Below are 25,555 nucleotides of genomic sequence, written 5' to 3'. Positions count from 1 at the left end.
GGTAGTAAAAACAAGACAACTTCGTGTTTTTTAGGAGTACTCCGAGTACTTTCCTATAGTTTATAAAAATAATTCATATTTTCAAATTTAACTTTTTCATTTTTTACTGAAAATTAATAGATGTTTAATTAAAATTAAATTATAGGCAATATTTTAAATTATACATAAATGTGTAAAAGCTTCGTAGTGCTTTACGCTAGATCATTCAAATCCGTTAATTTTCAACTTTGCTTTTACACTCACATAAGTATTTGCCGGCTTGAAGGATAATTTGTCAATATAATTCTGTACACATCATAATAATTAAATTTACCAAGTAGTGTCTCTGCAGGTTATAGGTTAGATTAATAGGTACTGATGTTATGTAAAGAGACCTAGATTTATGTATTGAGTTCGACTACGTGGTTTTGTATAAAATCGGCGAGAGAATATTTCCCAGTAGAGACATTTATCCCGCAACAGTTTTCGCTGACAAATCTCGAGTATACATTCCTACAGGCTACGACATTATCTTCTATACTATCTACAGATTCTATACAGAATCACCAAACAGCTGTATTTTTTCCTAAATAATCTCTTCAAATTTTGATTTTTAGAATTTTTAAGTATACTTAAAAACTATAAGAACTAAGTATTTTCAAATACGAATATTTTTAATGCCATTTTAAATAGGTATGCCCAATGATAATACAAAACTTCTTTTTTTGCAAACAAAATACAACATTTTAAATGTAAATTGTTAATTTTTTTTATGTTAATTCAACTAATTCAAAATTCAGAAAAGTAGTTAATAAATAAAATAAAATACAATTAAATAAATGTGTATTTATTAAATAATAATTAATAATTATAACAGACTATTAACAGTCTTTAAAAATATTTTTATAAAAAAATTAATATAATATTATTTAATATAGTATTTACTTATGTACTTGGATAATTTTTACAAATTTTAAAATTTTAATAGACTATAATATCAACTACTTAAATTATTTTCAATTAATCATAGTTCTCATACTTTCATACATATTATTATCGTGGACCTATAATACCCTTAATGAAAAAAGTTGAATAACTCAAAACTTATTGCTCATTCGAATATCAATTTAGATACCCATCGTTTTCAAATCAGTCATCTTGCTTAACAGTTTACTAGAAAAAAGATGGTTCTCATGTGAAAAATACATTCAAACCCCCCTCAGAATCTAAAATAATAATTCTTGAAAATTTGATATTTAAATGCTTACAAAAAAATATTAAAACTATGTACATCATACAAATATTTTATAATTGGTATATAAAAAATATATAACCTAAAAATTTTTAATTGAGCGAAAATATGTTTATCGATATTTATAAAAAAGAAAACTAAAAGAGAAATCAAAATTTTCAAATGTCTGTGATGTATAACTTAAAAGCAACAAAAAAATGTCGGTGACCATGCTTGGTGAAATGGTAAATCACTGTTTAGTATTGACATGCGTTATAATTTATGTAAACGCGTTCAATGCCTGTATATATCGGAGGATATAAATGATAATCGTACACCACCGTCACAATAAAACTACACGGTGTATTTAGACGACGACTGTGTTTCAATTTAAAATTTTACGATCCTACATTAATAATTGCGATAGCTAGAGTACTCACAAAACTGACAGGCACATTTATGCGCGTGCAATATAAATGGAACTTTCTGACTCTGGAAATATCATAAAAAATGCATCGTATAACATATAAAACAACAACTTTTTTACCATTATAGTATGTACGGCGTACGTATATGCACCCGAATGTGCACATTACTTATCAACATAAAAACGTTTAAATGTAAAGGTTTTTAAAGTATTCCGTAGGGTAAATAAATTCAAAAACTGCATGCATCATAGAGGAGCTGTAAGAAATTGTACTCTTAGCTTACTTACTATATTCTCGATTGTATATATTATTAATATTAAATCATGAAAAATTATGTTTTATTTTATAATAATTGCAATTTCTGCCACTTAAAAAGCCACTTTAAGCCACTTAAAAAAAACAAGAGAATGATGGCATAAAAAATATTTAGTAATTAAATTAATTAAACTTTAAATTTCAGTTATTAAAAAATTAATAATTAAAATATTCCTACTAACTACCTACTGGCGAATTGATTCATTATATAAATTAATACACAAATTGAGGATTAATTATTTTTTATTAATGCGAGGATTATTGGTTTTATATAATATATAAATAATTATATTATTGATCACACTGCGTGTGTTGTCCTAAAGTAAAATTATTTTAATATTCAATATCCCTTGTACTGTCTTAGGCTCGTGATAAAGATATTCAAATTTATAATATATTTTTCTTCTTGTCAAAATTCCGTTAGGTCAGACATATATATATATTAATATCGCATAATAATAAAATATTTTCGATTGACGCTAGGTATTGTTTTGTTAGTGAACTATATTGAAATAGTGGCCTCTATAGGAGGAAATGACTCAATTCCGGTCCAAAGTCGGTTTGAAGACGTCGTCAAAAAGTTTACTTAAGTGTAAGCTAACACGTGAATTATATTACTTATTTATGAGTTTGCTATATTGATATCATCACAAATTCGCAGAGTATACTATCTACATACGACCTCCCGATATACTCATCAATTCATAGTATTCTCACGCACGTATAACACACACACACACACACACACAGCACACCTAATCGAGAAAAAAATCACTGAGAATATTTAAAGAAAGCCGAACAGTAAAAAAAGGGAATTCCTCACCATCTTGGTAGCACACAACCGTGGTATATATACCTATTGACCATTATATCCGATGATATATTATACTCGACGGGACAAGGTTTCGACAGGTTGCGACCAACAAATTGTCATAAATCGATCGATATATAACATAATAATACGACCACAAACCATCATTGTCATATGTTTTCAACTCCGATTTTCTGTTTTGTCATTTAAGCAGCCAGCGGCAAACGAACACGCCCACGCAACAGCAGCAACAGCAGGAGACGTTGTAGGACCGACCGACGAGGTGGACCGGTGCAGAGCCACCTCGGTCGAGCAACAGCAACGGCGACCACTACCATCATACGACACAGCCGTCATCGGTTACGGCGGCGCAACAGCACCACCAGCATCAGGTCAGCAGCAGCAACAACAACAACAGCAGCAGCAGCAACATCATGTACAGCAACACCAACAAATGCAACAGCACCACCAGTTCCTGTCTGCAACAGCCGGTGCTACAGTGCTGTCTGCACATCAATCAACGGTCGTCATGGGTGGCGGAGGAGTCGGTGGAGGAGGAGCTGGAGGCGGAAGTGGACGAGTCGACGACGGATCGAGCGGTTACGGCAGTCCGGACTCTGAGACCGGCATCGAACCGTCCACTGCAGCCGCCGCTGCCGCTGCTGCCGCAAACATCGGTGGTGCTATCATCGCGTCCTCGGCCGCCGCGGCACCGCCGGTACAATAATCGTCATGCCACTGTTACGCCACTGATTCCAACCGCGGTATACACATACGGGCCTCGGTAACCTCGATACCCTCCACCGCTGCAAAACGCGACATTATCGTTCTTACACCTACACGTCGTCTCGTGCGTCATTTGCAGAGTAACAGACGCCTCTTACGAGGACCGCGGAAAAAGTCTGTCTAAAATTGTGTGTTGTCCATCTTTTCGCGCCCGACGATGACCGAAATCAGTTGCTAACATTGTTTCGTCATCGCGTTATGCCCCCACATACGATAATATTACAATAATTATTGTTGGTACTTGGTACCTATTACCTATACCTATAATGTTTAATAATACATAATGTTATTGTATGATTATTGTCGATGATTCGTACGTCGTATCGTTCTAGTCTTAAACGATGCCAAATTTACACACACACACATACACACACACATATATATATAAATATACTATATACCTATTGAGTATATTATAATATTATGGATGTTGATTTTTTTTTTTTCATTTAATTTTGTTTTTTGTTTTGTTATTATTATTATTATTATTACTATTATTATTATTAATTATTGATTATATTATATAGGTATACTTAATGAAAAAAAGCAAATGTAGTTACAACGAATCAGGCACACCGCGCACACGTGAAAATAATAGGAGTTCGGTATGAAATATTATAAAAGTTCAATTGTCACCAATACAATATATATTATATTCTATAATATCACGGTCACACATCCGAGTGGCATAACGCTGTTCATTTCCGTGTTATATATAATCCGTTAAATCCTGTAAATCATTTTAAAAACAATTCAAATCGTTTTAAAATAACATTTGTCGTGGTTGATTTTTCGAACTAAAATATCGTTCTCTCTTTTTCGGTTGTCTATATTATAATAATTATTATATACCTACGAATACTTTCCCTCGAATACAATATTTAACAAATCACGCGTTTTGTACATAACATAATACATTTAATTAAATAGGTATATAACGTCGACCGACATTAAAGTTTAATATTATAATATCTTAAAAATACGAAACAAAATAATAACCATGTACATTTTCAAATGCTCAAATTATAACAATACGCCCACGGGCAGAGACGGTTTTATTATTTTTCATTGTTATTAAATATACTAATTTATAATACATAATACGAGTATTCGAGCTGTATTTGAGGGATTATTGTTAATGTAAATTATTATTATTTATTTATTATAAATGGATAAATATCGTGACCCGTTGATGTTTTTTTTTTTTTGAAATGATTAAATAAGCGTTTATACCATTTCCTAATGAGATTTTTGTGGCAGACCTCCTCTATCCCTGCCCTCTACGAATCGTGTACAGTACCGATTTAGGTAGTATATATATTATATGTATATATAATATATATACATATATTAATAAATATGATTACTATTTTGTGTATAAACGTTTTATTGGACTAGTATGTTTTAGTTGTTTTTTTTTTAATTTTTTAATGTATTAAGTTATTACACCTAATTTTTAATTGGTACTTGTTGTTTAGTATACAAAATATTACGGTTTCCTGACGAAAAAAAATTTAAATTTCATTACTAAAAAGCGTCCATTTACCTACTAAACGTTATAAAAAACAAAAATATATACAATGAGATGTTTTGATTTGTTGATATCATACTTAATCAATTCTCTTTTGCTGCAGTTTACAGCTTATTAATATTTTAAATGTAACATATCCGTTCAGAAGTTGTATACGATTGTTGGGATAAAATAAAATCTGATCTCAGAAATATTTGTTTTTATTTTACATATTATAAATATAATATATGCATAATATGATATACGATAAGTATATTTACGAACTTTCTGCCAATCATGCTGAAGTATCTAACTACAAAATAATACGTTATCATTGACTAATTATTTGGATAGGTATTGATTATATTGTAATACAACATTATTATTGTTTCAGTCTTATGGCGTTTAACTGAATATCGTCTGTTGTAAATAAAAAAATCTATAGTTATTTATTTTTTTATTGAATAAAGAAAATATAGCTTGGATTTAAACCACTTCATCGTTTTGACCATGAATCAAACAGAATAAATCATGATATTTTCATAAATGATTATGAAAATTTCATTGTTTATCATAATTATCATAAGAATTATTTGCGTGCAGTGTTACTACTCAACAACATTTGAAACAAGGTATTTTGATTAAAATTATTTTTCAACTAATTGTAAAAATACGATTACTCAAATATGAAAAAATTATTATATTAAAAATGGTAGTTTCCCGATAACCTGGTTCGGTGACGTACTTAGACCTGAATTATGGAGGTTTTTTAATTTTTAAATAAGCAATTTGCAGGAAAAAATATACATCTCATAAAAAACTAATTCTTACTAACATTTCGAGGGGGGAGTTATTCCCCCATAACTCCTAGTACGTCAATGACCTGGTTCATATTGTTCAAATCCAAATTCACTTATCATAACCAATTTATATGAAACAACATTTTTTATATCTTTACAATTAATCCAAACATGATAAAAATGCCTCTTAAAAATCTATCTTACTATATCGTGTACACAACGCACAAGGTAAGTCATAAAATTATTGAACTTAATACCTAAACGACTGAGAATAAATATTAATTATAATACGTACGCGTATATATATAATTTTATTATGAAAAAATGAGCTAAAAATATTATTATGGTAATATAAATATTATAATATACAGTGTACTCTCGATTATCCACGAGCGGACTATCCGTTGTCTTCCGTGGAATCATCTACATACATAAATGTATACAAAAAAATATATATATCTGTACATTGTACATCATTATCGCGGTTTAATTGGGTTATGATAACCGATTACTCGATAACGACATAAAATACAATACGCTTGTTTAATACATATTAATACTTTTTGGTAATTGTTGATACGTTTAATTTGTAATTTTAATTTTGTGGATTATCCGCGGAATTCTCTTATCCGTGAATGTCCTGCTACCCTATTCCGCGGATAATCGAGAGTACACTGTATTAATACATAACATTTTACATTACGTACTAGTGAGTATTAATATTGTACCTATACCTAACTAGTAACTACCTGTCTATAATGCAAAATATGACCATAAATTGCATACCCAAAGCGCCGTATAAAATGTATAGGTATAATATTATGCTTTATAGTAAAAGTATGATTACTAGATGTCTTCTAGAGTTCTAGATATAGAAATCACTAAGCTTTATTGTAAAGAACGGCTGTTGCACTTAAAATAATTCTATCTCCTAGATATCTCATATCTGAATTTCTCAGATTTATTTTTTGAAACAAATTATAGAATTTAAATTGTGAGTATAACATATTATGTTTTTTAAGTTCTATTTACATAATAATATATAAATAAACCGTCATCTAGTCTATAATAAATAAGTATTAAGTAAAACTAGTGATATGACTACAAAATGTTGGCATGATAATGACATTTTCAACAACACTCCTCACCCAGCCTTATATAGGGAGATCTCAGAGAGAGATTCATCTTATTAAAATTATTTTATACATTTTTTAAAGTATTATTGATTGTTTTACTAAATACCAATATTATCATTTACAGTAATTTAATACTTAATACTGTGTACTTCGTACAAAAAAATAATTTTTTTTTTATCACATTTACATAATAAAAAACATCACTTTGTTGTTCAATTTTGTATATATCTTGTGTTGAGTCAGTAATATAATTGAAAAACGGAGCTTTTCTCATTTATAGTAAAATATTAAACCTTAACTTTTTCTCCTATCGCTGTAATTATTTAACTTTGAATTACCAGGTTTTAATATTTTATGCCTCTTTTAGGTGTTTGATTGGAGTAATCTTGAGAGTACTGGGTCGTATTTACCTAACAATTGGATTATCGCTAAAAATTTACTTTTGCTTTCTGTCTTGTTATTGTCTTTGTGGCCACGAAATGAAAATAAATCCCCAGTTACGAAGGTGTAATTATAATTTTATCTTATACCAGTTTCCAATAATTTACTTCATGCCTTATTTGTTTTTGTGAATTTTATTAACTATAAAAGGCCTACTATAAATTACCAACTATAAATTGGTTAACTCAAAGTTGAAGGGACCAGAAAAAAGTTTAAGTTATTCAAATTAAATTTCAAAATACATATGTATTTTTTTTTAAACAGTGCAATATATTAATTCCCATGTATTTATTATATGTTATAAAAAATATTTACTACATATTTATATATTATGTATAATTTAAAAATGGTATGTATAAACAAAAATTAGGTTAGAAAAAAATTTAAATAAGGTATTTATTTTTGTTTGAGTCTTACTGTTGATCGCAGCATTTGCATTGAATTATTCTATTTTATTTAAAGCTTCGAAAAGTTCATCACTGCTACGAACTTTACGAACATACTAAGGGAGTAAAGAATAAAAATTTAAAATAATATCAAAACATAACGTTAGGGTTAATATAACGATGAACAATAAATGATTGGTTAACAACCGGTCAATAGACCATTGATTATTAGTAGAGCTCGGATTTATATGTATTTATGAAACCAAAATATGTATTTATGTTAGCAAAATATATACATAAATATGTGCTAAAAAAATCAAAATATGTATTTTACTAATATGATTTATTTATTAATAATTAATTTTATCCATATGAGTTTCTAATAAAACAAATTATATTTTAAATAGTAAAATTATTTTTTAAAAAGGTGTTACAAATTATAAAATATAAATAAAAAAGCTAAAAAAAATAAAAATTTTAATTATCTTGATTACAATTTATGATAACAGCCATTTTTGAATTTTGAAATTCAAAAGATCTTTGATTTGGTCGTAAAATTGCCTTATACCGACTAAATGATCTTTCGGCTTCCACTGATGTTATTGGACAGTATTGCATTTTGACTATGTCTGAAGGAGTAAGTAAGTAAGTTATATCTACCGTAGATTAAGTTCAATAATTGGTATTATTTTGTTACTATTTTGTACTTTTAGAAATATGGGAAATTGTTTGTATTGAATACAATCGTACATAATTAAAAAAAATTTTTATTTAATTTTTAATTAAAAAATCGTAAATGATCAAATTGTCAAAATATATAGGAAAAAATGGAATTATTGAGAAATATGTAAAAACATGTACTTATAGTAAAATATGTAAAAATATGTAAAATAAAGTATAGTTAATTTCATTTGAAATCCCTTGAAATGAATTTATCACTCACTTAAATTAATTTATCAAATCACAGTAAAAATATGTAATTACATATAAATCCGAGCCCTAATTATTAGTAAATACATACTATACTAGTTTAATGATCAACATTAATAGTAATGATAAAAGTATAAAACTCATATTGTTTCACCAATAGGTACAACATAAGTTATAAGTATATAAAACATAAAAGCATATAATATGGTCATGCATACAGACTACTGCATTATGGTATAATAATAATTATAATAATAAATTTTATAATTATTTTTAATTATATAAATAAAAAATAATAATAGTCTAATAGTATGTCATAATCATAAATTATTAAAAGAAAAACATTATAATACTTTGAGCGCCCTAAGCAAAGGAATCTGGGTGTATTCACATCTTCTGATCCCTCTTAATTACTCCACTGTATCTACTAAAAAATTTTTTTTTTTTCAATCTTAACAACAACAACAACAATGAAGATTATTTCTCAATTTAATTCCTGAAAATTTATAAATATTGTTGGTACTATTTTAAGTTACTAACTTATTATTTACTGTATTGTTAGTTATTAAACTGTAATATTAAATATTAACCTAAATGTAGTTCCAAAATAAGAAAAACCTAAAATTTATAAGTAATAGAAAAAGGAATGTAATCTTTTCTAATTTAGTTAAAAACAAAAAGAGAACTTTTGGTACAAATTTGGTGAATATTTGCATATATAAAGTATAATGCATTTAAGTTTGAATAGTTTAAAAAATAGTACAAAACTGCTTCACCAGCAACCCTATTTTTAAAATTTTTAATTAAGTGTACGCTTAATTCAAATCTTAAGACAGAAATTATCAATAATATTTTAATTTCTACAAATTAAAAACTTAATATGTCTTTTTAATAGAAATTTAATTTAACAATATCCATTTTTAATTAGTTATAATTTAACATTGACTTATTCAAAAATATCTTAAAAGCTAATTAGTATAAAAAAATGGTAACACATTTCTGAATAAAACTGTTTTTTTATTTTTTTATTAAATTAAAATTAATTGTTGTCATAAAAAAACAATTTATTATACACACATTTTTACATGCAATATAAATTATACAAAAATACATAACAATACATCAAGTATGAACATGCAATATCAAAGTTAAGCATTTGTAAGTTAAATATTGTACTCCTCAGTTCCCCAATTCAAAGCACCGCCTATCTCTTCATAATGTTTTTTTATGATTTTATTTAAATTCTCATATATATAGCGACATCCTCGAACAGCTTCTGATAGTACAGGTTCTAAATGATTAATGTGAATTCTTTGTGACGTTTCTAACATGGCAATCTAGGGTTTTAATTAATAAAATATGTTTAATAACAAACCAATTGATGATAAAGCAAATGTGTATACCTTTCCAGAAATTGGCAATATTGCTACTGTCAGACTGGGTCCACCCATTGTCTCTTCTAGATGACTTATATCCACAAGTGGTGTTTCTCCATTAGCCAAACTTGATGTACATGAGATCACAAATTCTTCCATGGCAATCCCAGCATCTATCAGGGCTAATGTAGCTGCATTAACGCATACACTATAATTTCCGCCATCTGATTGTAAAACCTAAAGTTAATAAAACATTTATAATGTACATAACACAAACACCATTCATAGTCTGTAATAGAATTAATAATTGACATGCAACCTATATGCCCACTGAAATTTAATATGCTACAATTGTAAAGATAAAATTAATTCTACCTCGAAAATTTTGTCTATTCAATAATTAAGTTATTAATTAACAAAGAGAGGAAAAGACACACAACAAATAAAACAGTAAATCAAAAAATGTAATCAATTTAATAAGACACAAACATTAATATTATTTGAATTAAAAATAATTTTTTAATATTATAATATATATGGCATAAATAGAGAAAATAAGTAAAATAATGATTAGAACTTAATATCAGTGAGCATCTAGTAACATATTATTTATTATTTATCAATAGGGAACAGATTTAAATGCAAATTGAATTTTTTTCTGAATGTCCGAAAACGTTGCTACCCAAGCACAAAATTTATTTCATACATCAAGGAATTAAAAAAATGTAACTTTTATTTGACATTTTTTGACATTTTTAGTGCATTTGTTATATTTTTAAGTCATTTTTATAGGTACAAGAATATTGATAATATTCAATAAAAATTAAGCAGCGCCTGATTATACAGTGCTATTATGAAACACATGGTGAATATATAACATATATATCTATCTAAATTGTATATTCATTTTTTGGAAATAATTTCCAGAATAAAAAGAAGATAGGAGAAATATAAGATGATGAAAATGACACAACTAATTAATACATAAGAATAAAAATGTATATAATTAAAAAATTTAGAGCATTTTTAAAAAAAATTGCTGTTGAGAGTGCATTAAATTGGCCTTTTTCTTGTTTTTTTAGAGCATTTAAATCCGTTTTCTACTTGTCAATATATATCAATATTATGCTTAAAACACAAATTCAAGCACTAATAGTTTTTTAAGAAATCATTATTAGGTATAGATTTAAATTTTTAATATATCATATTGGAAGCATAGTGCAAATATTAATTTAACTTAATTTATACATAATTGTAATTCTTAACAAGTGTCTAACAATTACCTGGACAAAGATATCAATCTGAGATTTAGGATAAAGGTCGGTTTTGATTGCTGTAGCCATAGCTTGTTTGAGATGCAAAGTGAGCTCAGCCGATTTGTTGTCTCTAGGTCGCCGTTTCCGTTCACTCCTACTGAACGTGGCCATACTATATTGACAGTTGATCACTGCACTATCAGTGGGTGCTTTAGACCTATTGGTTCGAATCTAAATACATATTACTGAGTCATTCTCAACAAAAATCTTATTAGAACAATGGAATCAGTCTTTCAAATCATTTGGACATATCTGCATTGACTACAATTATAATTCAAACGATAATCAACTAGCACAGAATTATGAACCCTGTCTGATGGCGGATGAAAGTCAGTAATCAATCAAAATACATACCTCGTGCGGTCCGTAGACAGCCGCGACAACCTTCGTATTTCCCTGTTCTAAGTACGCACTTCCGTCCGGTTGATTGAAAACACCCATCTTGCAACGAATCCTGCGCAACTCACCGGATCTCCTACCATCCGTCCTCAGTCCTTGTCTACTCAAAAGATCCATCGTCGTATACTAATGTGATTAACTAATGATTGACGATATAATTATTGGTTTCGTAAATTTCGTTTTCTATGGAAATCGATTAGATTTGACAATTTGACATGTAACATTTGCATACGGTCCTTACTCTTAGTTAATCGACGTTATCACGATATCACTTATCAATACGTTCGGATAGAACTTGATTCAGATCGTCACGCCGACGCCAACCGATACCGGTAGCACGTGGTTCGTTAACATTTTAACAATACTGCGAGCAGTGCTAGCACAAAATCTATTTGTCTTAATATGAGCACTATTTATTATTCAATATTCATACTATACTATAATAAATATTATAATAATTCACAGTTATAAATAATTAACTTATTATCTATATCTGTGATTTATTTTACTTGTATTAATTTTAAGTACTGTTATTACCGTTACTATTATAAATTATAATATTTAATACCTACAAACATAACATTAAAATCAATGTATTTAGTACCTAGGTGGCTATGATGGCTAAGTAGTCAATGAATAATGACACAATAAGTTAGATACCCTAGGTTCCTAATCTATATTATATAATAGCAGTCATTCTCAAAGTTGACAATAGCGCCCCCCCCCCCTTTGGGCTGTGGGCGTTGATAGTCTTCAGGAGGGCGGTATAAGACCCAAAGACTACTGTTTTTCACTACAGATGGTAAACTTAAAAAATTTTAGGGACTGGAAATTTTTTTTTCTCAAAGTGGGTGGTGGATGAAATAAGTGAGAACCTATGTTATGAATGTTATGATATAGTTTTTACTCAGTTACTCTCTCTTGTGTATCTGACAACTGTATTAGTAACGTAATATTGGAGTACCTACTAAATTCATAGTATGTTTATTGTCTATGTAGGTACCTAGACTAGAATCTAGATATTTCAATATTTGTAAATATGGTAATATGATGTATGATGTTTTATTACGTATTACCATTGGTTATAAATACTAGTACTTATAAGTTATAATCAATGGTATTACGTATAGGTATAGTACCTAATTTTATAATAATTTATAATAATATAAAGAACATAGAAGTTCAAGTTCTAGTGAAAACTGTTTTTAAATTATAATAAAATAATTAACATATTGTTTAAATGTCCAAATTGGAACTAATAATGTCTATAAAAATAATTGTCTTTATAGTTTATATACTTTTTTTTTTTTAGATTTTATGGTTACATTAAGAAATACACAAACAATCTTGTATTACATTTTTAAAACATGATACAAAAATTAGTTACTATCAATTTTTAAAAACAAAATAATTGACTAATTTTTATAAATATAATAATTTGTATGAATTTTGTCAAAATATAGTGACTATAGAATTTCGATATTTTTTAATTGGAAAATTAACAACTTATGAGGCGCCTTGTATTACATTTTCAAGCATTTCTACCCAGAGAATGTTAAATATATTAATAAAAAAGATTTTAATTTCTTATGCAGTTATGCCAATAAATTGCTCGAAAATTGAATCGTAAATAAAAAACAATAATATAAATATTTGGTGTAAATTTCAAGCATCTACAATTATTCTATTCGTTTTCGAATTACATAAAAAAAAAAAAAAAATCGATTTTGTTAAAAATTGAATGCTACACAAACACCGAAATGTGTTGTCTCCGTTTAACAAATGCAATATATAAAGCAAAAACTAATTTATGCGGGAAACAACCAAGAAGGCTAGTCATAACTATAAGATTCGGATTTGAAGGCAAAAGCCTTTTAATAATAATAATTTTTATATAAAAATGTGTTTCATTTAATATCCAAGTCGATGAATGTATTTTTTTACCTTTTTTACTTATAAATTCCATTTTTGTGTTTAATTTTCAATTGATCTACTAATAGTTTTATACTTTTATACACGGTATAGGTAAGTATTATCGGTACAAATTGATAAGTTTGTGAAGACGATGCATCGTCGATGTCAAGGCCGCAACTGAAAAAAATTCGTGGGGTGAGTACAACATTTTTTTTTAATATAGTTACTGACATTTTATAGTCAATAAACCATATTCACCACTAAAATATTTGTATGTACTTTAAAAAAACTTCGTTGGGCCTGTCACCTGTGGGAGTAACCCTTGGACCCTTTCCCCAGTGACCGTTTTGGTCGATGTTATATTTAAAACTATTTTAAATAGATTTTATTATCGGCAATATTTATCGATATCTCTAAATGCTTTATTGAGATTAAGTAATCTTAATTTAGATAATTATTTATGAATTAAATACGCCTCAATTACTTCGGTAGATGCAGAAAAATCTTTTTCTATGTACAAAAATATTTTGAACCCAAACCGTCAACGTTTTACTGAAGACTATTATCTACCTAAGTACATGGTACCTACTTACCTAGTGAATTTTAATTTGTCTATATAAGTTTTTAGTAAATTTTATAATTGCTTTAAGCTTTAATGTTTTTTTATAGAAATTAAATGCTTTTTTTGTCTATTTTCACATTTTAAATGTTTTTTTTTTATTGATTATGTTGCCTTCAAATCCGAACCCTAGACATAAGACATAACACTCACAAAGTCACAACTAACAAACGGAATTTGCACCACATAAAAAGGATAACTTGAACTGTGAAATATCGTTTTTATTCTTTCGATATCAGTACTACCAAAAAAGTTTGAAAAACAGAAAAATAATACATTTTGAAAGTATAAAAAACTATGAGTGGAGTTTAAGTTGTACATTTTCATACTTATAAATCATAATATAACAAGAAGTTTATTGACTGCCTGACTGTCACCACTTTTATTCTATAAAAACATAGGTACTTAATAATTAATTTTCCTGACTCTTCGTGGGGAAGGAGGTGAACTTCTTAAACCACCCATTTTATATACGCTTGTACTAAGTATACACTATACAGTATACATATTATTATAAATACAGGTATATACGAATTGTATTAATAATATAATTGAAATCGTGGAAATATTTGTGATATTGACTTTAAATTTATTTGAGATCGGGTATGTATATGTGCTTATATATTTTAAATTTCTAATATAGAAATGTAAAAAAAAATATAAAAAAATAGTTTATCTATTCTGTAGTTACTAGTTGTCAAACAAGTGTTTTCTTAAACTGTCAGGTAGGTATTTAAAATATTTACTATGTAATCTGTTATCTGTATATTATGGTTTAACTGTCTAAGGGTGTAACAACAATAATAATGATAATATACTTAAAAATTGTATTTAGGTTAACAATAAAATAATAATTATAAATTGTATGTAAATCAAGTTAATAAAATACTGAGGCAAAATGCAGCTGTCTTTTGCTGATATCAAATGGATCAAATGCATTGATAATAAGATTGGAGTGATGGTCAAAACCATGATGAATTGGATTAATTATAGAATATGATAATATTTAATATGAATTATGTATAAAATCACGAATCACAGATGGAATGTTGACAATGTGAATGTCCAATAAAATAAGAAACCGAGAACTGTTTACTTGATGGGGTCTGGTGAGGGGTGTGCTTAGTGTGTATCAGTAAACATGTGATCATACCTATCTAATTAGTAATTTGCCACGGTCAAAACATAAATTTCACAAATTCAAGATTGTAAACCTTAGATCATATAATGATCTAAGTTGTAAACAATATTCAGATTATCAAATTTATTCCTCTATGGGCTCTATGGTATTTAATATTTATTAACCTATTTAGCAAAAACCACACATTTCATGTATGCGTGTCCTGGACCCTGGTGTCCTCAATGTGTTCCACGAATTGTATCAATAATTAACTTAATTAAAATCATTGTTGTTGCAAATTACTTATTATTATAGCATACAAATTCTCCATCTGTCAGAAAAAAATTATTATCAAATTATTACTATAATATATAGAATAATTTTTGATGATTATTATACAGGAGTCAGGAATGACAATAAGGTAATATAGGTATCAATGTATAATATCAATTATTTTGGAAGTCGGACGATATTGGCGATAATATTATGATTATTATGGTTAAGCATTGATTAAATATAATCTAAATAATATTTATTTAATCAATGGGTTAAGTAATGTTAGTACCTATTGAATTTATTTAACTGTTTCAATTAATATGCATTTTTAAATAATAAAATGTAAATCAGTACATTATAATTTATAATATACAATATATTCTTACAAAATCATTGACCATTGTCTAGAAAATATTGTTCTATTGTAGTAATAATTACTTAATTACTAATAAATATAAAGCATTTATACCCATAATATTATAGACTATAGTAATTAGTATAAAATATAATGGTTTATGAATTATGTTTATCTAATGTTTATTTAATAATAATAATAATTAATGGACATCATACCATTACTGTTTTTATAATCTTTTATTATGAAAAAATGTGATGGCGGTAGAAAATTAATATACATTTGGACACCTTGACAGGCTTTTATTTTGGCTACACTGTGGTGTGGCGTGGTGTGATATTGTTTATCAACATCGCCGCATCGCATCCACGCTCACCAGGGACTATTCCCCATTTCCCCACCATTACATTTAATCACTCTAGTTGCAAGTTGCAATTTTGTCTGTCTGTCTTTTCGACTTCGACTCCACGTTTTTCGTGTGTCTAAGTATAATACATTTTATTTGTGCATAATTAAAACCGTTGTTTTATATCTTCATAGTTGTGATTTGTTTTACAGATTTACTAACAGTTATCAAATATGAGTAGATTCTTTGCAACCGGCTCGGATTCCGAGTCCGATACATCATCCGAAGAAGAACAGGTTATCCGCCAACCAACTGCGAATTTCACTGTAAGTAACATTCAGAAACGTTAAATACTTTGTTGAACACTTATTCAATATAACACCGATAAATATTTATTTGTTACAATAATATTTTGAATACATTGATCAAAATTTGCTACTGTGGTGGTTACTGGCACTATACTGTAAAATATATTTCTTTTTGAATGGCATGTATATTAGTTGATAGTAAATAATACATAATAATAATTTAGCTTACCTATCACATTCATTAAAATCTTTCTATTATATTTTTTTACAAAGGATCATAACTTGGAATTGGGATTATTTCCTTATGTTAACTATTAGTCATTGAATAAAAATGAAATATTAACAATGAAATAAATATTTATAATTGGAGGATTAAAATATTTACCACTTTTAAAATACAAATATTTGATAGTTAAATTTATTGTTAAGAAGATAAAAGTGATTTTAATATCTTAATTTTATTTGATTTCAATATTAGTAGCAAGTTGTTTTTAATATAATTATACATTTTATCTAAATATAATACATTTTATCATCCTTAAAATAAATGTTTACCTACATATTATATTTTTTTTTTTTTGTAGATAAATTTAAATTTTAAGCATCAAGGATACAATATGATAAATATAAACTAATTAATAACAGTTTTTATTTATCATATCTTAAGTTCTAATTTGAATTCCTTGTTTCAATACTAAGATATCAAAATAAACAATCACATTTATAAATTATTTTTCAATATCGTCGTCTTAACTAAGAAAATATATATTTCCAGAAAGTTATTATCATATGATTATTTTATTTTCAATAAATTAATAAAAAAAAATTTTATCATTTAAACATTTTATTTGGATATAACATTTTCTTAATATTTTAATGTCTGATATATTTTATTTTATTAAATAAAAATAATTACTTTATAAAATTATATTAGATAATATATTTGATCAGGTTTTTAACTTAAATTTATTCAATTTCTACAACTAAACCATATAACTAAACTAACAAAAATTGTGTGTACAATGCTTTAGTAATTTATCAAATATTATTATGTTGATTGTAGTTCAGTGATGATGAAGAAGATACAAAACGTATTGTACGGTCACTTAAAGAAAAGCGATATGAAGAGTTGACAATGACAATTAAGCAGATCAGAAATCATAAAAAAATCAAAGATATGAGTAGCTTACTGACTAGTAAGTTGATATAAACTTTTAAATCAAGAACCTTTATATAAAATAAACTGTTTATAGGCTTTGAGGAACTAACCCGTGCATACACTAAAGCATTCAATGCAGTCATATTAAAAGAAGAAAATGGAATAGCACCACGGTTTTTTGTCCGCTGCTTAGTTGAAATGGAAGATTTTATTAATGATGTCTGGGATGATCGAGTTGGACGTAAAAATTTATCAAAAAATAACTCTAAAAGTTTGGCTTCCCTTAGACAAAAATTTAGGAAGTATGTAAAAGATTTTGAGAGTGATTTGGCTAAATTCAGAGAAAATCCTGATCTCCCAGATCAAGAAGAAGACCAAAAAGAAGATGAAGATGTAGATTCAGATGAAAGTGAAAGTGAAGATGAAGCTCCGGCTGCTTCTTTCAAGAAAACTGAAGAAAAAATACCTAAGGTTGAAATTTTTTTATTTTAGTTTAAATTTACTTATTTTTCAATTAAAAATGATTTTTATATCGATATTTTAATTTAGGTACCAAAAGGCGGTGATTCTGACAGTGACGATTCATTTGATTGGGGCAGTGATTCAGAAAGCTCTTCTTCAAGCAGTGAAGATGAGGGCCAATATCAGAGTATCAGAGAAAGATTTTTGAAAAAGTAAGTTAATTTTGATTAACAAATAATGCAAGTATTTATTATACCCATTTTCATATCATAAAAAAATATTATAATACTAGATCAACTGACAAAGACGATGAGGAAAAGAAAGAGAAGAAAAAGGAACGCAAAGAAAAACCTAAAAAACTTAAACGCGAAGAAGAGGAAGAAAGTGATTCAGAATGGCAAAAGGTGCGAAGAGGAGTTGCTATCCCGTCGGTAAGTCAATATTATTTAGTATAAATTATTACTTATAATGATTGTTTATTGTTCAATTTTCATTTTTTTTTCCTAGGAAAAACCCAAAATGTTTGCTAAAGATGCAGAAATTACTCCAGAAGCTGTTTTACGTAAATTAACTGAAGTTATTGCTGCCCGTGGAAAGAAGCGTACTGATCGAAGGGAACAAATTGAACTGTTGCACGAATTGTTATTGATTTCAGAAGCTCATAGTTTAGGACTTGGATTAAGAGTAAAAATTAAAATGTCAATTATTTCTTCTATTTTTGATTACAATCCTAAAGTATCTGATGCTATGAAACCAGAAATTTGGACCAAGTATGTTAATCATTTTATAATTATTAATTGATATTCTTATTATTGAATATTAACAAAACATAAATTTATTTTAGATTATTGGATTGTATCGTTGAACTTCTGGACTTAATTCTCCCCGTTAAAGATACAATATTCATTGGAGAATCGGTAGCAGAAGATGCTGAGACATTGGACAAGCCTACTTTTAGAGTACGAGGATGTGTGCTTACAATTGTTGAACGGTTAGATGAAGAATTCACAAAACTTTTGAAAGAATGTGATCCTCACAGTAATGATTATGTACAAAGGTCAGTATTTTGTTTTTTTATGTTTAGCTTCTATAATTTAATGCATTTAATTATAAATATATAGATTGAAGGATGAAAAACGCGTGTGTGAAATCATTGACAAAGTTCAACTGTTCTTGGAACACCAAAATATTGAGGCGGAAGTCTGTCGTATTTATATGCGTAAAATTGACCATCTCTACTATAAGTTTGATCCACTCGTATTAAAGCAAAAGAAGGTAAAAATTTATAAATTTAATATATTAGTGTGTATTTAATTAAAAATATTTTCACTGTTATATTGTCACTTTTTTATTTCTTTGATTTTTCTTTAAAATATAAATAGATTAATTATCTTTTTAGATAAAACTTGTGTTATTTATGAATATTTATTAATTTATTTAATTATATAAATCAATATTAACAAGTGGAATATTTTTTAGCATATTTTTAGTAAATATTTAATTTGAATTATGTTAGTTTAATTTTAATTCACTGTAATATAATTTTAGGGAGAAATTCTTGCATCACATAAAACAAATGTTCAAATAATGGAGAACTTATGTAAATATATTTATGACAAAGATTCTACAGATCGTTTAAGAACGAGGGCAATTTTGTGCCATGTTTATCATCATGCTTTACACGATAATTGGTTTCAAGCAAGAGATTTAGTGCTTATGTCTCATTTACAAGAAACAATTCAGCACTCTGATCCTGCCACTCAGGTATGTATTATATAATAATTAGAGTTGGCATGTTTTTGAAGAAGACTGGTATCATCTAACTTATATATATGATGTTTTTTAATTAAATTATAGATTCTTTATAATCGTACCATGGCACATATTGGCTTGTGTGCATTTCGTCAAGGCAACATTAAAGATGCTCACAACTGTTTGGTTGATCTAATGATGACCGGTAAAGTGAAAGAGTTATTAGCCCAGGGATTATTACCACAAGTAAATACTTACTAGTTTCCTTAATTATAACAGTTGATTATTATTTTCTAATATTTAAATATTATTTTTGTGAAGAGACAACATGAACGTAGCAAAGAACAAGAAAAAGTAGAAAAACAAAGACAAATGCCTTTCCATATGCATATTAATTTAGAACTCTTGGAATGCGTTTACCTGGTATCAGCTATGCTTATTGAAATTCCATACATGGCTGGTAAATTGAATTATAAATAAATATTATTAAATAAACTTTATACTATGTAAAAGCATTTATTAATAACATTTTAAAATTTTAATCTAGCTCATGAATTTGATGCTCGTCGACGTATGATTTCCAAAACATTTTACCAACAATTGCGTTCCAGTGAACGTCAGTCTTTAGTTGGCCCTCCAGAATCGATGAGGGAACATGTTGTTGCTGCTAGTAAAGCAATGAGAAATGGAAATTGGTCTGCATCACGCAATTTTATTATCAATGAAAAAATGAATGCCAAGGTATAATTTGATAAGTTTTATTTGTATTATTTATTAAATTAAGTATTTTGTTAACAGGTATGGGAATTGTTCTATGAAAGTGATAGAGTGAGAGATATGTTAGAACGTTTGATAAAAGAAGAATCTTTGCGTACATACCTGTTTACATATTCTCATGTTTATAACTCTATTTCAATGAAGACATTATCAGAGATGTTTGAACTCCCAAAAAGCACCACTCACTCTATCATTTCGAAAATGATTATTAATGAAGAATTAATGGCTTCTCTTGATGATCCCACTCAAACAGTCGTAATGCATCGTAGTGAACCTAGTAGGTTACAATCACTTGCTCTGCAATTAGCTGATAAAGTTAATAACTTTGTGGACTCCAATGAAAGAATTTTTGAAATGAAACAAGGTAAATAAAAATTATAAAAAAAACTATTTATTTGATGTAAATATAAAATAATTACATCCATAATTAATTTTTCCTTTAGGAAACTTTTTCCCAAGAGGAGGTAATCAAAACCAAGGACAATACAGACAAAACTTTGGCCGACAAGGTGGTGGAGGACATGGTGGACACGGCGGGCATGGTGGTCACGGTGGCCATGGGGGACATGGTGGACACGGGGGACAGGATTGGAATAGACAACGACGAGATAACCGTAATAATTATTAACAGTTTTAATCAAATAGTTATTATTTTCTTTTTCATGAATATTACAGTTATAAGTATAAACTCAAACCTTATAGGAAAATATTTCTGTTCAACTTTTATATTGATTGAAATTTGTGTAGAATAAATTTTTATTCTATAAAAAATGAAATATTTGAAATTTACAATTAAATATTATTTATTAATATTTCAAATCTGTGTTTTTTTTTCAACCATATTTGTTATAATTTAAACAATCTAAAACGTTTTAGATATTGCATGTCAAATATAATAATTATTATATTAACTTAATTATTTATGATTAAGAACAATTAATAATAGAATATCTATTCTATTATTGTCCTGTAGAGTATACAACATGAAGACATGAAGTATTTCTTCTCATTATCTGATCGTCATCCACTTACTAAAATACTTAATTAACCACCTGTGCCTTAAACTGAAATTTTACAAATTTTATAATATTATTTAAAATTTAAGAATAATATTCAACCTTTAAAATATATTCATAAACCATTTATGAATTCAGGTGGCTTATCTTGACGTTTTTCAATTTTTATTTAATTATTTAAATTGTAATATGAGTTGTATCCTTTTATATTTTTAATATAAAATATATAGGTAGTGCGATTTACGTAGCATTTTTATAAATAATAAATAGTATGAAATCACTGTTGTAAAAGGAAAATATGTATTTAGTGAACCTTCTAAATTATACTACATATTACTATAATATTTACATTTCAAAATTATACATAATATGACTTAGTTACTACACTATAGTCTATTCAAAATAAGAAACACAGTTGGCGGCGACCAGTTTATGTCGGCGGCAGTCAGACAACACCTGTTTGTCTTTGTATGCCTACTGTGTTGTTAAGCCACATGCTCATGCGCAGTAGTTGGTCGCCTACTGTGTTTCTTATTAGTTATTATCTTAGTATGATACGCGTCCATGTGAAACGGGCCTATAGCTCTGTTAGTTTATGGTCTTACACCAATATCAAGTGTTGTGTTAAGGATTTTTCAAAACAAAAAAAAGAAACAATTATCTAAAAAAGTTGCATTCATCATAATGCAACAAATTTTATTCATACATTTAGATGAACAAATAATTCATATAAATCCTTTTGGACTTTTTTAGCCCTTAAAATAATATTAAAAATTTAAAAATTAATTTCATTTGGTCATATTTAAATAAGTCTATATTATTATCTTTGCTAGTTTATCACAAGTAATCAGAAACAACGAATTTTTAATTTTAATTTCAATAATTTATATCTTTTTAACAATTTAAAAAAAATCAATCCCTGTAAAAAAAGGAATATTCATAATTGGAATAAAAAGTTTTTATTGCCACGAGACATTCTTTAACTAAACAGTTCGAACATTTTTAACTTCATAAACAATCCAAAGTATTGAAATCATAATATAAATACTTAAAAATTTAACTGTTACCTCAATAAATATTGAAGTCCAAAAATTCAGTCATTTTAATTAAATTTACCGTATATGTAATAATCTACTTTATAAATAAAAATAATAATAAATTTCACAATCATGTATTGATAAATTAATTGTTCAACTTGTGCTTTGCGAGTTTGCGACTCATGTGGTCTTCAATATTACAATTTAAAACAGTGTTATTCTGCAGGTAGTAGCGTATTGTACTTTATTAGGTAATATTTCAGATGTTGAATAAACCTATACATGTATATTGCTAAATTATGTTTGAATTCGTCAATGCAGAATTTAAGTTTGTTAAATCTATAATGTTTCATTTAAAAAATGTATTTATATAATCAACTAACAACTCTATTTGCATTACCATTTAACAATTCGTATAGTGGGAATTATAATTTTGAATATTATGATATTTAATTAATTTGTCCAATACCTTAACCGTAATGCAAACTTTTATCGAGTGACACAACAATATTTTAATTGTATCATCCACATACTTTAATCACTCAGTACCATGATTCCCTCTCCACAAGAGCATTACATCATTTCATGCAAAATTTATTCTACTGCAGTTCTGACTGCAAATAATAATTATTACTTCAATAAAAATAATTTTTCATAATAATGTAAGCTACTGCTGTCTGCTATTTAAGTATTTACTATTATTCATTATCAACAAATAAATTCAGATAATTGATAACTTTTAAATATTAACATGTATTATATAAGTTATATTTATATTATATATATTATTTGAATCTTAAAAATATGGTTCACATTTGCGAATTTCTAACTTTTTTTATACTGTAATACGTGTCACTTTAGTTTGAATGATGCTAGCTCGTTGATCAGTTGGTTTTTATTATCTTAAAGTTTGACGTGCAAGTACTAAGTGATTGTAGAGGAGAGCAGCATTTTCGTTGATTTAAAGTAATTTAAGAACTCATTTGAAACAACCCATGGTACGCCACTAATTATACGCTGGCAGATATTTTAGAAAGCTTGTATTGTTCTTTTAATTGAATTCTTAGCAGAGCCTAGGTTTACGATACCATACGCCCTTCACAGTGATTGTAGAAGTATTTTGTATAAAATAATTTTGTTTGTAAGGTTAAGTTAGAACGAAAAATGAGGAGACCAAGTTAAACGTATATCTAGTGTATAGTCCACGTACTTAACTTCCGTTGAATGAGGAATGATGACTTTGTTAATTTATACGGATTACGGGTAGACAATTATGAAGTTTAAATGTGAGGAATTTGCCTAATAAATAACCCCGGAAATTTAGTCCCCGAAAAAATAACTCCATATGAAATTTTGTAAGATTTTAAATGATAATAATTGTATAATATTTACAACTAAAATGTATATTCTAATTTCTAATTAATAGGTATACATGTATGTGAATATTTTATAAAATATTTTAATTTTTAAGTGAATCATGATTTATGAGCATTTCCAAATATTTAATATTTTTTAGATTCTGAACGGAGTGATGAATGTACTGATTTTACAATGATGTTTGTTTTTTTTTTATTTTTGTGTCTTTCATCACGTTTTGAAGTAGTAATAATGCTTCGATTTTTGACTTCAGCCCCTCTTTGAACAGGAAAATTCATCTAGTTGGTACTTTGGGGGGGGGGGGGGGTCGAAAGTAAAAAATGTCCAATAGTTTTCAAAAGCGTCGAGAAAAACCCTGAAAAATAACGGAAAAAACGGGAATTTTTACGCATAACCATTTTTTGACAAAATCGATTTCTTTATTTTGTTGTAATTCAAAAACGAATCGTTGTAAATACTTGAAATTTTTTCCAAATGTCTATATTATGGTTATCTATTTGCGATTAAATTTTCAAAATATTTTGACCTTTTTTAAACTACTTACAGACAATTGAAATTTTCGACTTTTCTAAGTTTTTTTTTTTTAAATTCCCATAAAAAAAATTTGGCTATTCAAAAAATCTTTAAAATTTAATACAAGGTTTATATATAGGATATATATAGGATGATAAGTTGTACTTATCGTAGTAAAAAAAAATCAAAAATCGTTAGTCACAATTTTTGTCTATAAGCATTTAAAGTTCAAATGTTTATAAAATATATCAAAATCACGAAAATTTGCAAAGAATTTTGAAGTTGAAAATTCATAAAATTTTTGTAATTTATACTTAAGGTTCAAAAATTCCATTGTCAATATAGAAAATATTTTATGAGCGTATGAAATTTAATTTTTTACGAAATCGCTTAAAATAACGATATATTACAATTTAAATATAGGTAATAATATAATATATCCAACTAATTATCATTGACTGACAAATCATCTACGTTCAGAATCGTTTTTCGTATACAATGATACCCGTCATTGCATTCAAATTTAACACATCCATTATGGTGATCAGTGAGCTACTCACTATCTCTACTATACGGCAGAGCGATATCCACTTGTCCACTTTTTTTTTTTATTCTTTAATGGGCCATAACTGAACATGTTCTTGTGGGGGGGCCATGATCATAGTTGTAGTGCTCGGATA

General features: G+C 27.4%; 3 protein-coding genes across 9 annotated transcripts in view; 2 read left to right on the top strand and 1 right to left on the bottom strand.

Moving 5' to 3' along the window:
• Nucleotides 1-5,272, top strand: part of LOC132924951 (insulin gene enhancer protein ISL-2B-like) — a 110,327-nt gene extending 105,055 nt beyond the window's left edge. For 5 of the 6 annotated variants that reach the window (XM_060989408.1, XM_060989395.1, XM_060989402.1 and 2 more), the window contains one exon: nucleotides 2,976-5,272. In XM_060989408.1, coding sequence (XP_060845391.1) covers nucleotides 2,976-3,491 — 516 coding nt within the window. In that variant the 3' untranslated portion in view covers nucleotides 3,492-5,272. The remainder of the gene's footprint in view (nucleotides 1-2,975) is intronic. The other variant, XM_060989415.1, reaches the window with a different exon arrangement.
• A 4,477-nt stretch (nucleotides 5,273-9,749) lies between these two features.
• Nucleotides 9,750-12,133, bottom strand: LOC132924990 (exosome complex component RRP41). The gene is made up of 4 exons (XM_060989429.1): nucleotides 11,800-12,133; nucleotides 11,413-11,616; nucleotides 10,157-10,366; nucleotides 9,750-10,090 (listed from the first exon to the last, which is right to left on the bottom strand). The coding sequence occupies exons 1-4, from the start codon at nucleotides 11,959-11,961 to the stop codon at nucleotides 9,917-9,919; spliced, it is 750 nt and encodes a 249-aa protein (XP_060845412.1). The 5' UTR covers nucleotides 11,962-12,133; the 3' UTR covers nucleotides 9,750-9,916.
• A 4,354-nt stretch (nucleotides 12,134-16,487) lies between these two features.
• Nucleotides 16,488-21,751, top strand: LOC132930262 (eukaryotic translation initiation factor 3 subunit C). Of its 2 annotated transcripts, XM_060996032.1 has the most exons (15): nucleotides 16,488-16,614; nucleotides 16,687-16,800; nucleotides 17,846-17,978; nucleotides 18,036-18,412; nucleotides 18,491-18,615; nucleotides 18,696-18,834; nucleotides 18,911-19,173; nucleotides 19,248-19,460; nucleotides 19,525-19,678; nucleotides 19,952-20,167; nucleotides 20,261-20,401; nucleotides 20,477-20,615; nucleotides 20,703-20,896; nucleotides 20,954-21,296; nucleotides 21,376-21,751. In XM_060996032.1, exons 2-15 carry the CDS (start codon nucleotides 16,708-16,710, stop codon nucleotides 21,558-21,560), a joined length of 2,715 nt encoding a protein of 904 aa, XP_060852015.1. In that variant the 5' UTR covers nucleotides 16,488-16,614; nucleotides 16,687-16,707; the 3' UTR covers nucleotides 21,561-21,751. The 2 variants fall into 2 exon arrangements, with proteins under 2 accessions (XP_060852015.1, XP_060852024.1); XM_060996041.1 differs by lacking the exon at nucleotides 16,488-16,614 and having other exon boundaries at nucleotides 16,621-16,800.
• The last annotated feature ends 3,804 nt before the right edge of the window (nucleotides 21,752-25,555 follow it).

Source organism: Rhopalosiphum padi, chromosome 1 (assembly GCF_020882245.1).
Source record: "Rhopalosiphum padi isolate XX-2018 chromosome 1, ASM2088224v1, whole genome shotgun sequence".
Lineage (NCBI taxonomy): Eukaryota > Metazoa > Arthropoda > Insecta > Hemiptera > Aphididae > Rhopalosiphum > Rhopalosiphum padi.
Note: the sequence above shows the minus strand (reverse complement) of the source record. Positions and strands in the feature narration are given on the sequence as shown.